Below are 14,570 nucleotides of genomic sequence, written 5' to 3'. Positions count from 1 at the left end.
GTTTGTTTCCTGAGAAAAGGACAAACAAAAGCACCCTCCTGTGTGCGGCTAATAAATACATTGTGATAGCGTTTGTGTTGTGTTAGCATTATAAAGAGTACGGTCTAGACCTGGTCTTTAGAAAAAGTGCAACGAGATAACTTCTGTTATGAATTGGCACTATATAAATAAATTTAATTGAATAGTGTGTAAAAAAAGAGAAAGAAGACAAGAGGAAACAAGCAATGGAGAATAGGGGAGATGGACAGAATCAAATGGAAGAACAGAGGAGACAGGAGGAAGTGTAAGAGAGGAGCAATACAAAAGAGCACAGAAGAGTAAAGAGGAGAGTTGGAGGGAGAGGGAAGACATATGCAGTAGGAGAAAGGAAGGAGTACGATAAGAGAGAGACAGAGGCCAGAAGAGTTAACGAATGGTTGATTTCAAATTCCAGTTTGACAGAGAACTGTGGCAACAGGTCAGGAGCAGGACACAGGAGAGATACAGTAGACCGGAGAAGGAGGGCGACAAAAAGAGAAGGATGCAAGGATTGAAGGAGAAGGAGGTGGAATGAGTAAAGGGACAAAGAGCAGAGGTAGATGCAGCTGTGAGAGCCCAGGGGAGAGCCATGCTTCTCCGCATGGCTTCTCTCAGAGGCCAAACCCTCCGATGGGAACAGTAAATCTACAGCTGCTCCCCATCTCATTCGCTCTCTTTGGCTCTTTTGCGCTCATGCGTGTATCTCAAAGATATGTACAACTAGTGTCCACTTCGGAGAACTTAGTCACCTGATCAGATTTCACAGGGAATCTGCTGGATTTCTATACAACACAAGCATTGAGAGTCTTGATCTTCTAATTCAATAGGTAAAAAGATAAAGGGACCACTTTCTAAAAAGGCCGTCTTTATCAAGGGTTTATAAGTTGTAACTACATAATTTACCAATGATTAATAAATCATTTACTGATGGTTATAGGTCATTTATAAGGCATTAATAGAAGCAACGTTTGAGTCACCAGGTTGTGAAAAATCCTATTGGCTAGTGTTTATCATCCATGCTATTTGGTAATAATGTAGTTATAAATATTGGTAATTATTAATAAATGCTCATTGGTTTTTCACCTTTAAATAAGCAATTATGTCTGCAGTTAAAAATGTTGACAAGTACTTAAGCCTGCAATAACTGATATTTTTGGCCACTTGGGGGCAGCATAACAAGTTTTGAACACAACATTAACATATCATCATCACCTTTTAAGTTGATATGTCGAACTTGATAGCAAACAGTTGCTTATTTACACATACAGCTATTATGGAGCAACATTATCATTCATTTGGAGCCTCTATAAAGTTCCGTAAAGCCGATGGGAGTTGCAGATTCAGGTGACAATTCTCTGTAGGTTCATCACTAAAAGTGATACATTTCACATTGTTTTCACATTGTCATTTTATACATTGTTATTATAAATAGCGATTATAGACACTTACATCTACAACATGTCAGTAGTTGTTAATAAATGTTAATACATCGTTAATAAATGGATTTTTATCCAGATTGTCTGTGGCCCTTTTCTTGAAATAAGCGGTCAAACAATCTAATCAGTCGAAGGGAGTTTTCACAACCTGGCAGCCCAAAAGTTGTTGGATTTGAACTGACCTGTAAAGGAATAGTAAATGATTTATTAATTATTGTTAAAGCCATTAGTTACAACTTATAACTCCTGTATATTGGGTGCCCTTTTAGAAAGACAAATTGAAGACAAAAGTGAAACAAATAAAATACAGCTTACCATTTCCTGTAAAACAAAAGGTAAAAACAATAGTGTCATAAGGCAGCAAGTTCACATGGATTGTGGCTATCTCAAACTGGTGTAAGAGAGAGGCTACTAATTATCTTGTCACATCTCAATTACTGTAATTATATCAAAGTATCACAACATCGATTCTGAAAAATACTACCTGTCACATTTTATTAATGTTGATTATTATTAGATATGAAAAAACTGCATCTGTTGACAGTGAAATGTTGTAACTGTCTCCAAATCAAGTATTCAATGGCCTACCATAAGTCTAGTTAGAATTCTGCACTGCTCCCTCCCACTCCCTCTATTTCTGTCTGTCACACACACACACACACACACACACACACACACACACAAACACACACACACACAAACATACACACACATAAACACGAACATGAACACACAGATAGACACATGATGCAGACACTTCTTGTCTGTGCTTAATATGATCAGCACAGTGCGGAGATGGGAGGTTGAGTAACATCTGCTGTGGGACTGGAATATCTCTGATCACATCACAGCCTATGTTTATTACTGCATTACGTTGGCACACAGACACACACACACACACACACACACACACACACACGAAAACATCATAATGTCTCATCTTGTGCTCATTATTATAACATTGTGACAGCAGACAACAGATTAATAAAAATTTGGTCAAACACCCGGGGCACATTAAACAATTGCACAAATAACACATCAAACACTTAACACACACCTCTAAATAAAAGGGAACTGGTGAACTGAACTGTTTCTTAAGAAATCTTGAAGATGATAACATTATAAATATAACAATTAGAGGATATAGTTGTTGTAACATGGTTACAATTTGAAAAGAAAAGATTACTGTATCGTGTTCACAATATAGGGAGAGATTCTGAAAGGCAGCACTGAATGGTTTAGTGTCTGACAAGCACAATTATTTAAGATAATTTATAGACGTATTCCAGATATGCATAATCTGGGAGCAGGTTTTTCACCTCATGTTAAACCTCTTTAAGACTATGCCGAGTACTTCAGTAGTCCTAGTACAGTCCTGAGTGGTATAAAGAATAGAAAACCACTGGGTAAAGGGAAGGAAGAAAACAAATATGAGTCCGGTTGTGTCATGCAATGTGCACGTAAGGCACAGTGTTGGTGATAAAACAGATTGCTTTTGTTTTGAAGAGCTTTTTGGTGACTATGGCACGCTGTTAATTTAAGAGACATAGTTTGCAAAGCAATCTTGTAAGCCTAAACTCTTTACACAAAATGTTTAGTGAAGCTGGGGAATCAGCTACTGTTCTTAGTGAAAAATGGAAGGTTGAATATCTAGAGGAGAGACAATATTTCAGAAAATTAAGTATGATCAAATTGTTAATGTTGTTAAATATTGATAATGATATTACCCTGTCCAGTAAAATGGTGCATGTAAACAGTTTTACATATTATATCTTACTAAAGCCTGCAACACAATATCACAAAATTTTGGAAAGAGGTCAGAAGTATGACTGACTGTATCATCTAACATGCATGCATACACTACTTATTAAGCCTCTGAGCTTTAAGGAGCACAACACATATGCTGTGTTTAGCCATATTCTTTTTACTAAGAGTGTTTGGAACATACTGATTTCATCAAGAGCAGAGAAGTGGATTCTGCCGCAGGTCAGGTTTGAGAATTTGGACATGGACATACAGTATATATACATTTATACAAACATAGAGTACATATACATGGGCATTTTTATATATTTATACTGCAGTGAAAGTGGATCATCATTGGAGGCAACTGATTAAATTCAAGTTAACCACAATGCAAGCTGTCAGTGTACAAGTCGAGCAGAAACAATTGCCAAGGTATCTATTACTAAATTCTGGCATTATTAAACAATTGTAATCACTTCATGTCCATTTTTAATACACAGATGATTGCCTCCAGTAAAATATTCCTAGTTCATAAATGACAGCTTCACTGAAGCCCATCATTCCAATCATTTTCAATAATGAACTCAACTTGTATGCCAGCACTGGAGATGGAAGCTATGTCACACTCACTTTAAGCTACACACATATACTGTAGGTACCCACAGACACAAGTTCACATACACACTAATGCACACACACACACAATACTGGGCCCGCTGTGTCCTATAGAGTTTTAGTGGTGTTGGTTGAGGTATTACTCTAAGTAATGTTGAAGACGGGCTCATTAATCACTGGATTGAGACCTTCAACACAAGCGAAGAGAGGGAATTGCACAGACACACATGTACTGCACACACACAGACACACACACACGCACACACACACACACACCTCATGCAGATTGTTCAAACAAAAGCAAACAACTGTGACAGACACATGGCTGCTGGCTGTTAGTAAGAGAAAGAGGTGGACTGTGGACAATACCTTGATATGTGTATGCGTGTGTAGATGTCTGTCTTCAGTGTTTGATCAGTTTGCCTTTTGCCTTAACAGTTCTGCCGCATCAATAATTAAGTGATTAATTACAGTGCACACAGACAGACAAAGAGAGAACAGGCTGAGGATGGAGGAGGGAGAGATGCTTTGTAGTAAATGGATCTAGCCTCGGGCACATCACACACTTTCACTATATGGTCAACTACTTTTGACAAACGTTTTCAGAATTATTTCTCTCTCTCTCTCTCTCTCTCTCTCAGAGGTAAAAGTTGACTCAAATGACACATGCATAGCTCCATACTTTTTTAAGCTGAGTACATGTCTATATTAATGTACAGTATGTATGTAGGGGTGTGCACTGCACTGTCTGTTGTCACTGCCTACTCACATGACATGTTTCTTTACTAACAATGGTAACTTAATTTGGCCTAATAAAAACTATAATATAGGTTAGGGGCCTCTGGAAATTTACAGCAAGTGGTCTGAGTTGACAGAGAAATGTGGCTCTGATTAGAGAGGACAGTCATGTCAATGGACTTCATTACAGGTAAAGTAGATATGCATACTATGTATGGCATATAATAAAAATAGGTGAAGCAATTCAGCTATACCTTTTTTGGGCCACCCTACTTGCCATTACTGTCTTCTTAGCATACAGCTACATTAACCTTAGCTTACCACATGCAACAGTTACAGTGGGTGATTATATTTATTATTATTATTATTATTATTATTATTATTATTATTATTATTATTATTATTATTAATAATAATAATAATAATAATAATAATAATTTTAGGAAGGGCACTTCAGCCAGAGAGGGAAAAGGGGAAGTGGCTACTATAGCCACTATGTGTGCACATCCCAATAGGTGTGTGAGTGTTGCCTGTTGAGCTCAAACCCCAGTAGCCATTGTAAAACCTTTGATAAAGTGATCTCTCAGAACAGTGTGCAGCCAAGTACTCATTAATAATGTATGTTACACTCTGCCACAAACTAATTTATGGAAGCATGAGTAAACACACAGACACACACTTGTTTCACACACCTGTGGCTAGGTAAACTGTGGCCTTTCAAAAGTCATCCATCATGCAGAGTTAGAGATCAAAGAAGACGAGACAGGGAGGACGAAAGAGAGAGAAAGACAGAGGCAAAGAGAGGATGAAAGTTTGAAAGCAGCTGACAACTAAGTGAAAGTGGCTCAACTGCCTTGGGCTATCTCCAATTATATTGACATTGAGAGTCACTCCCAACCTTATATCAAAGGCACTGAACAAGAAAGGATCTCCCAACTGCAATGGAGATTTATCTTCCTGTATTCTGTCTGACAAACTTTATAGCCAAATCCCTTCATTTAACTTAGAAGATTAGTCAGCAAAAATCAGCTCAAAGCACAACTTTAAAATCCACTGGGACAAAGTATGTCTAAGTTCTGATTTGAGTTTGCCGGTGTTTATTGCCACTGCTATGTGGTGTACCCTAGAAAAACAAAACAAAAAAAACACCAAAGGCAGGCAATAGGATTTTTTTTCTCTCACTGTACCATCCTGTGCACCTATCTTTCTTTGCTCAGTCTATCTGTCCATCCCTCCATGCCGCCATGGATTATGCCCTTCTTTCACATCATCCAGTCATCCATTTATCTCCTCATCCATACATCTCAGGACAGAGAATTCAATAACAGAGTGCCTTGAGGTTACTCGTAGGAGAAGAGGAGACACAAAGACGCAATAAAGAGCGAGAAGTAAACGATGTCCAGAGGTTGGAAGGACTGTCAGCATCAGGCTAGCTGACCCCCCACCCACCACCTCCTACCTACCCGTAACACACACTAAAACACATACACATGAACACACCCAACCCTCGCAACCATCTCTCTCTTCTATTACTTGGTTAATGCACTGAAGCCAAGCTGCTTACGCATCTCATGGCACCAGTACTCAGAAAAATGATAAGAACACCAGAGTGTTTACTTTATATACACAAGACAGACACTTGGCAGGGGTTGTGTTTATGAACGTTCATAAATACTCCCTCTCCATTACTAATAAGACAACAATGGTGATGCCTTATAAGGGTAGAGTAAAGGGTGTTGTGAACTGGGGGGGATGGTTCCCAGGGTTAAAGCTCTCATTATCACATTGAGTCCAGCAGAAGAAATCTCAGTCGTCACTTTCTACTCTTTTGAGTGCATGCTTCACCCACTGTTGTTATTGCATATACTATAACTATATCTATCATTCATAAAGTCACACAATTAAGTGATCTCTTCTATACATATCACCTCACCATTGAAATATTAGTGTGCTGTTACAAAATGAACATTCATATAATAGCTTGTGACAATGTAAAGGCCTCCAGAATTGTGAAGGTTGTTGACTGATTTCAACTAAGCCTTTAGGTATGGAGAAGGACTAGGGATCCTGTTGTCAGAAGATCATTAAAATGTTTTGCATGTGACTTCCTCCATTTAAAGGATGATTTCAACCAAACCCACAGCAATCACACTTGGAAAACTGGTGTGAAACCAAAGCCAGACAAATAATTAAATAAATAAATAGCCAGAGGGCAGTGTAACTGCAATGGGATGCTTGATTTTACTATTATGATCATATAAGTACACTGGAGCTAAAGCCCTCAGGCTCAGTGTTGTGGGATAAATCCAGGTCTGTCCTTTTTTGAAGTCAAACTGCCGAGAACAAAAGGCATATTTTCCAGGGGAAAGTTTGAACATTTAAATCTCTTTTCTTAGTTTACCCTATCAGTCTAGTAGTTTTACCATCAGTCCACCAAAATTCACATGTAAGCTAAATGCACTCTGCTTGTTCAGTTCAATAAAGAATTTGCCATAGATTAAAATTATTATATAATTCCTTTTAATTACCAAATTTGTGTGATTATGTCACAAATGTTGCCATGCCACAAAAAATGTAGTACTACATTATATCTTCAGTGTTTTTATTTCTCTTTCAACTTGTGCTTTTCAATACACATTTAGAGAATCAACACAATCACCAAAAAGTGGATTAAACACATGGTTCACCACATACACTTTGGTTATTGAATAAATAAGTCTACAATGTCCTAGGAAGAAGCAGATGGAAAACTTCTGCTTTCACTGCCCTGGTTAATAAAGATCTCATCCTGTATAGCTTTAAAACCAATGTAAAATTGCAAACTGACAGTTGGTTCCTCTAAGTGGGGTGAGTCTTACCTCCAAGGCAGTAGACCTCTTCCGCAGCAGCTGTTCAATTTTTGTGGCTGCTCTGGCCACCAGCTCCTCTGCGTCGTTTTGCTCCACACTGTACAGGTGTTGGTTTCTCAGAAAAATCTAGACAGAAACAGAGAGTAGTGAACGTATAAAATCACACACATAACTGATGATGTGTCAGAAATTGATTGGTTTTATTTAACATAAAAAAAATCAGAACCATATAGCAACTGAGTAGAATATAACTTTTAAACAAGAATTAGTGCAACTTCTTTGATGCACTGATATATGTGGCAGGTCCATAGCAGTGTTAAATTTGGATTGTACTCTCTCTTTATGCATGTGTGTAGCGTGTGGGTGTTTATACCTGAGTGAGGCTCTTCCCAGCTGTGGCTGCATCTGCCAGGGTGACAAGCTCTCTTTGCATCTGATCAACCCATTCTTTAATCCTATGGGACAAAGCAATGCACACAACCGATTTTGTAATTTAGATGTAACCAGTTTAGAAGAGACATCACAGACATTTCACAGTGCAAACTGTCAATCAAGTTATCTTAAGCGTATGTGGAGGTGGGTATGGGTAGCTGTCAGCTGCAGAGGGAGAGGTGGTGGAGTGGCTCAGGTGAGCAGCATCGGGGAGAGGTAATTGGCACAGCTGAAACTGGTTAATTATGCTCTCCCTAAATACAGTAGCATGCTGGACCTGAGGAGACCCACGACAGCCAGCCAGGGAGGCTGGCTTTTCTGGACACAGAGGAAGAAGCAGAGGTGCGGTCGGAGGAACGGCTGATGCTGGAATGAAAGATTGTGTGTGGAGAAAAAGAATAAAGATTATTGCCTGAAAACGTGGTCTCAGCGTGTGTCTCAAAGCCAAGGGAATTCACGGTAGCACGATTCTGCTACAGCATAAAAACAAACAAGGCCAAAGAGAATCACTCTGATAGGTCAAGCAAAATGGCAACCAATCAAACTCGAATCACCAGGAACAAATACAATGTCATCTAATCAAACACGTGTCATTGGGTGTCAACCAATCGACTTTCTGAACGTTAAAACATGAAGTCAACCAATTCGATAAGTGTCAGCCAGTGTTGTGACTAGTGACAGTGATATGAGTGGACAGGCGAAAGGTGGGAGGTGGCCAGGACCGACGTGCTTCTTTGTATATCAAAGAGCTCCAGGGACATCGGGTACAGCCTGCTGGTGCCACATACCTTCCTCTCATCCTCCTCCAATCATCTTGTCAAACCACAATAAGCTCACAGCATGCATTATAATAAACTGACACAGTATATCACTCCGTTCCTCCTGAACACAGTGGTCATGGAGAGAGATAGGCATGAGATGAATGACAAAGACCTGACTGACTCATCTTGAGGAGAACCTGGTATGAGAGACTTGCAGGAGCAAAAAAACTTGTGTCCATGTGGATGCATTAATTCACCATATATGCTTCCATGTGTGCACACACATACACATGCACACTGAGACAGTGCCATTAATATTGTATGAGAATGATAACAAGTTGGCATGGGATACAGATGTTCTTATTGCCATGCATTCACACTAACACAGACTCAGCCGTGATCCTACCCAATGGCAAAGACACATGTTATACTCACATATACAAACTGGAATAAGCATAGAAAAACACATATGCATACCTAGAAAATATTCCTCAATAATTGTCATTGCAGCAGTGTAATGATTGTCATTCAAGTTACAGTATGTGTGCAAAACATCTACTCTGACACTCAATACAGCTGAGGGAGGTTGTAAGATACAAACAAAGAGAGAAATGTACAGAAGATCAAGAAGCCAATAAAGAAATGGGAAAGCTGCATCAGGGACACAAAATTCACAGTGGATGGGTAAAATTCAGAGCAAGTACGCTTGTGGAAAAAGATGAGACACTTTGCAAGAGTGGGAATACCAGAGGTGATAGCACAGTGTGAAATCGTTTAGGAAAAGAGAGGGTAGGTGGAGATATTAGAGCAGGGTTGGCTATAATTCAGCTGCTATCCCTTAATTTCCAAAGCCAGATGGTTTAGGGATTGTGGACAACACTGCAGACTGAGGCTTGGCAGAGCCTATGTGAAGGAAAACTAACATAGATGTCCAGCTACTGTACTGTATGTTATAGTACTCATCTTGCAGCTGCCAACAGATGCAAAGGGACGAGTGATGCTGTCTGACCAGGGGCTGCCAACCAGGTGATCCGCAACCATAAAAGCAGAATTTTCATTCTGTTTATACAGTTCTAAAACATTGGAGAAACAAGAGTGGAGAAAATTGCCTGATGATACTGTATTTTTGAGGCTGATAGTATCAATATTTGACTATTTGAAAAATGTAACAATATGTTGGCCGATATTAATTTCTTTACATTGATACATAACATGCAACATTTTTGTCAAGTATTCCTTAAATTTTCAACATTTTACAGTTGAAAAATAAATTTGTCAGTGCTCTCTGGCAGTCAAACTAGGTAATGACGACACTGTTTCTTAATTAACTCAATCGTATCTTTGTTGTTTCTGTACTTCGGTTGTTTGTTACTTATTGGCCAACATATACGCCAATATTGATAGTGATAAGCCGATACTATCAATGATCTCACCAGGGTTAGCTCAGCAAGGCTTGGACACAGAAACCATGTGTTACAAACTGAAGCATGGAGTTCGAAAGGTGTGGGTGTTAACCAAATGGGGAGGGTCTAATGAAAAGACCGTATTGAGTTGCATTATGGGAAGTGTAGGATTGAGTGTTTTTGGAGCTCGAACCAAACTAGCAACTAAAAGTCAGGATATCTCCACCTCTGCTGCTCCAATTTTGACCATTCTGTCTCTTGCGAGTCCCCCACTTTATGGAAATGTAATACTAAATCACTGACATGCTCTTTTAATATGGTGGAAATGACTGTTGACTTTATTGCTACAATAAAACTAGCACACTAATCAACTAATATTAAATAAAAACAAATCTTCTCATAATGTTATAAAGAATGGACTGATACACATGTTTGCAATTGAGTGGATATGGAGCATCAATGTTCATTCTTGACTTTGGAAACAGCAGTTGAGAAAACAATATCACCACAACATCCATTTAGCAGCAGTTCTGGAGCTTTTGATCACATCACTGAGTGTGCCCTGTTGTCATGGACTTGTAGATGTTCACATTTTCATTTCTTCTGAGGACTTCTCATGCAGGTTGGCTTAAATGCGGAAGTCCATTATGACTAAGTCTATCTGCCGATGAAGATTAAGTGGACGGGCGCCCTCCTGACCTGTGCGCTGGGGTATGCACATACTGTGTGAACATACTTGGCCAGTAAATCAATAACTACAACGTAGTTATACTAACTACATCTAGGCATGAGGTGTCTCTTCTCTCTTCTCCTCTTCTCACCTCTCTTTCATTCTCTTCTCTCTTAAATTGTCTTCTCTCCTCTCCTCTGCCCCACCCTTCCTTGTCCCCAAATCTACAAACAGCAAACTGATTGTAAGGCATTTTAGTGGTGCTTGGACCCCTAAGCTCTCAAAGTCTGAAGCATTGACAAGTCAATTGTGAGTTATAGTTAATGTGTATGTGTGTGTGTGTGTGTGTGTGTGTGTGTGTGTGTGTGTGTGTGTGTGTGTTTGTGCTTCCAGGGACTTGACATTCAGAGAAGCAGAGGGCCGTCTCTCCAGAGTTTAGCTTCTGTGATATCTATTGCTACCAGTATAAATCTCTATAACAAAAACTCTCAGGTGCTGACAAATGGATGAGACAACCCAGTCTGTGGTGCAGTATGTGCAGTATGTGAGCATGTGTTCTTCTGCATGTCCAATATGGATGGTATGGACCTTTTTCTGTGCACATTATTTTTTTTTTTCAAACTCTATTTAGAATATTTTGTCAAAGGCTTCATAAAAGTGTCTGCAGAATAACTGAGCCCAATTCTCACGATACTGAATCCCTTGAATATGTATTTGCTTTGTGTGTGTGTGTGTATGTGTGTGCAATGTGCAGACAAAGAAGTCTTGACTCTAAAGTGATCACTTGGCTCATTATATACAGTAAAGGACCATAAAATACAAAGTTATGCTACTACTCTCCAAAGCTGTACGCCTGTTGCTTTATATGAATATTTGCAGTCAAATCATCACCTTAAATGCATTTCCAACCATCCCTTGAGGTCCCAACCTAGTTTAATGGCAATACTTCATAAATGCCATAAGGTGAGGCCAGCTCTCAGCCCGTCATGGTTGATCTATGTGAAGTCAGATCACCTCCAGTCAAAACTAATCTCATTTTAACTCTTTCCATACAAATACACATTAGGCGGAGTACAGAGATGCTTATTATCTTATCATCATCACACAGTTATCAGTATAATGTAAGCTCTTTTCAATGGCTAAAATAATATAGCGATTCAGAGATGCTTAAACAGTAATAAAGTCATTGTTGTTGAGCTGAGGTAGCCACATTTTTCTGCTCTGGTTGCTGGGGTTTGATTACTGCAGCCTCTGGTACAATGCTGGATAATTAAACACACACACACACAAACTCACATACAAATGGCAACTGGGTCAGACACTGCCCTACATTGTTTTTCAGACACAGGAAGAGCAAATGAGAGCAAAACAGAAAGAGAGGCGAAGAGACAATACAAGAAAGAGAGAGACAGATGTTGTGGTAGCATCACTTTGGCACTAAAGAGAGTAATGTGCTGGCCCATAGTGTGTATCTCAGTTGGAGGCTGTGTTAAACTACAGTCTAATTACACATCATTACAGAGGCAAAGACAGAAGCGGCCCAGTCCAGACAGCAAAGCGGAATGAGGCATGGTAACTCCAACAGTAATGCACCAAAACAACCCACAGTGCTCTGCTCACGCTTTGTAGCCTATACACTAACACCCAAGTGGCCAATTCAGTCCATCTTCAGCCTGGCCCAGATATTACCTAAAAGTACCTTGACATGAAGAAGAGGGTTTATGGATCAAGCTCCTTCTGTCTTTCAGACAACATCTGATTCTGAGATATTCCTGGCACAGCCAACATGAGTTAATTGTTACAAACTCAAAAAATCCCAGATGATATGGTATTTGTCCCATTGTTGTTTTTATTTACTTTGAAATGCTGCTCTAGACATCTAAGGTAGTGCAACATGTTTTTCATCTCCACAATAGTTACTGCAGCCACAGAGCTATTTAGGATCATAATGAGACACAAAACCAGCTGGTTACAATTTGCAAAACTACCTTTACAAAATCAGTATTTTTCTCTCCATCCATTTGATCATTGTAATCCAGGAGAATGCACTTGATGAATTGAATGTTGTGCCCAGTTAATTTAGATTTATTTTGGCTCATGTTGTTGATGCAACACTCTATTGCATCTCATATTACAGCCATGATAAGATATATTCCCTTCGCTATAGTGGTATCTAGCCATGCAGGCAGACAAGCAAGGTCATTAACTTAGAATATGAATTTGGACACAATCATGTATATTTACTACATTACACACACACATATATATATATATATATATATATATATATATATTAGTTGTTATTTCACATTGATATGCTCATCATTAAGCTCAGGAATATGGGGGTGGGTGGTTACTCCTACAGTGATGAACAAGAGGGACTATCTGGACTGGATTGAAAAGAAGAGCCTCTTCTTCTAATAGAAATTGAATTCAGCAGCCACTCAAAAAAGAAGAAAGGGCATGGAAATATAAAGATGGTGATATTGAATGGTCACCATCACCATAGCAAACCCAAGGCAGACTGTCAGAGCTTACTGTAATGTGCAATTAGAATGGATGCTGGTTTTCTTAGCACTCAAATCCAAAAGAAGCATCTGAGGTCTTCATGCTACAACCCACAGAGAACATGAAACTGTACATAAGCAATGTGGGTGAAAGGCACAGTCAAATGTTATCTTTTTTTAATTGTATATATCTCATGAATCAAATTTACCTGCAAGATGATGGATGCATTTTGTAAATACGAAGCACCAAATGGTATTGACTTTAAAATGTATTCATACACTTACTAATTCGCAGATTCACACTGAGCATCCAGCAGATTTAGCACAAGGGGCTGTTGAGTAGTTCTTCTTTGCTTTTGTCACAAAGTGTAGCCAGGAAGCTAGTGTTTGTCATTTTTTTACAGTGTAAATATTCTTGAGTGTGGTGTTTTTCATTTTGTTGTTTATTTCTGCTTTGCCTGGCAGGCAATTAAGACACTCCCCAAACACACCTGAGACAGATCACATAATCAAGAGATATGTATGATATTGAACAATACTGACAAGCACTCTGCTTGGGGAGAGCAGGACCTGGTGTGGTGCGGCTCTTGGAGAACAGCAGACAACCACTTAAGACGTCCAGCACAACAAACAACTGAGCTGGCGTGGATGTTGCCGCCGGTGACTCGGAAGTTGAAGTAGAAGTTGCCCCTCTACTATTGTTTATGCAAAAGAAATTGTTTAATTGATGCTGCCTCTTTTAAAAGACATATAAAGATATTTTAAAACCATAATCTTGCTGTGTTTGTGTACGTGTCCCCAACAGCATCCCCCGCTGGGTCTTCCACCCAGGGCCTGAAAACCTCCTCCTCTCTGTGGTTCAAAGCTCCTGTGCTTGCGATGGAAATGAACACCAACACTGCCCCGGTACTCCAAGCTCCCAGGCCGGGTAGAGTCAATCATTATGATCGTTAAATTAGGTAACTAGCTAATGGCAGTTAGTAGAGTTAGTAGCAGTGCGCCGGTAAGTGACTTCCTGTACTACAAGTATAAACGGTCTGTGTTGCAACAATCCCCTGATAGTTTCGTCCTGGTAACAAGGTGCAGCTCCCGAATGGAGGTTGAGGGTCGTCTTTTTTTCTGCCTACGACTACCCAACTAATGAAAACGTGGTCAACTAAGACTCTTCTCATTGACTAACGGTTTAGTCGAATATTAGGGGGCAGCCCTACAAGACTAGGGTCCAAAATGTAACCTGGTAGTGTCTACTTTTTGATACTAATTTTTCTTGCCCTTGTCAGCAGGATACCCCAGTTCCAGTCTGGAAGCAGAGTCATCACTAAAGAGCTCTTTTGTCAGGGAATGTCCAGCAGTAGAGGTGTTGGCGGGAGGAACACACATCCCCTGTGTTTTGGA

General features: G+C 39.5%; 1 protein-coding gene across 5 annotated transcripts in view; it reads right to left on the bottom strand.

The window, feature by feature from the left end:
* Positions 1-14,570, bottom strand: part of LOC122875527 (voltage-dependent calcium channel subunit alpha-2/delta-1) — a 60,659-nt gene that overhangs the window by 42,376 nt on the left and 3,713 nt on the right. For all 5 annotated transcript variants that reach the window (XM_044194776.1, XM_044194778.1, XM_044194779.1 and 2 more), the window contains exons 2-3: positions 7,776-7,857; positions 7,412-7,528 (exon numbers count right to left, since the gene is read on the bottom strand). In XM_044194776.1, coding sequence (XP_044050711.1) covers positions 7,412-7,528; positions 7,776-7,857 — 199 coding nt within the window. The remainder of the gene's footprint in view (positions 1-7,411; positions 7,529-7,775; positions 7,858-14,570) is intronic.

This window comes from Siniperca chuatsi, linkage group LG4 (genome assembly GCF_020085105.1).
Source record: "Siniperca chuatsi isolate FFG_IHB_CAS linkage group LG4, ASM2008510v1, whole genome shotgun sequence".
NCBI lineage: Eukaryota > Metazoa > Chordata > Actinopteri > Centrarchiformes > Sinipercidae > Siniperca > Siniperca chuatsi.
Note: the sequence above shows the minus strand (reverse complement) of the source record. Positions and strands in the feature narration are given on the sequence as shown.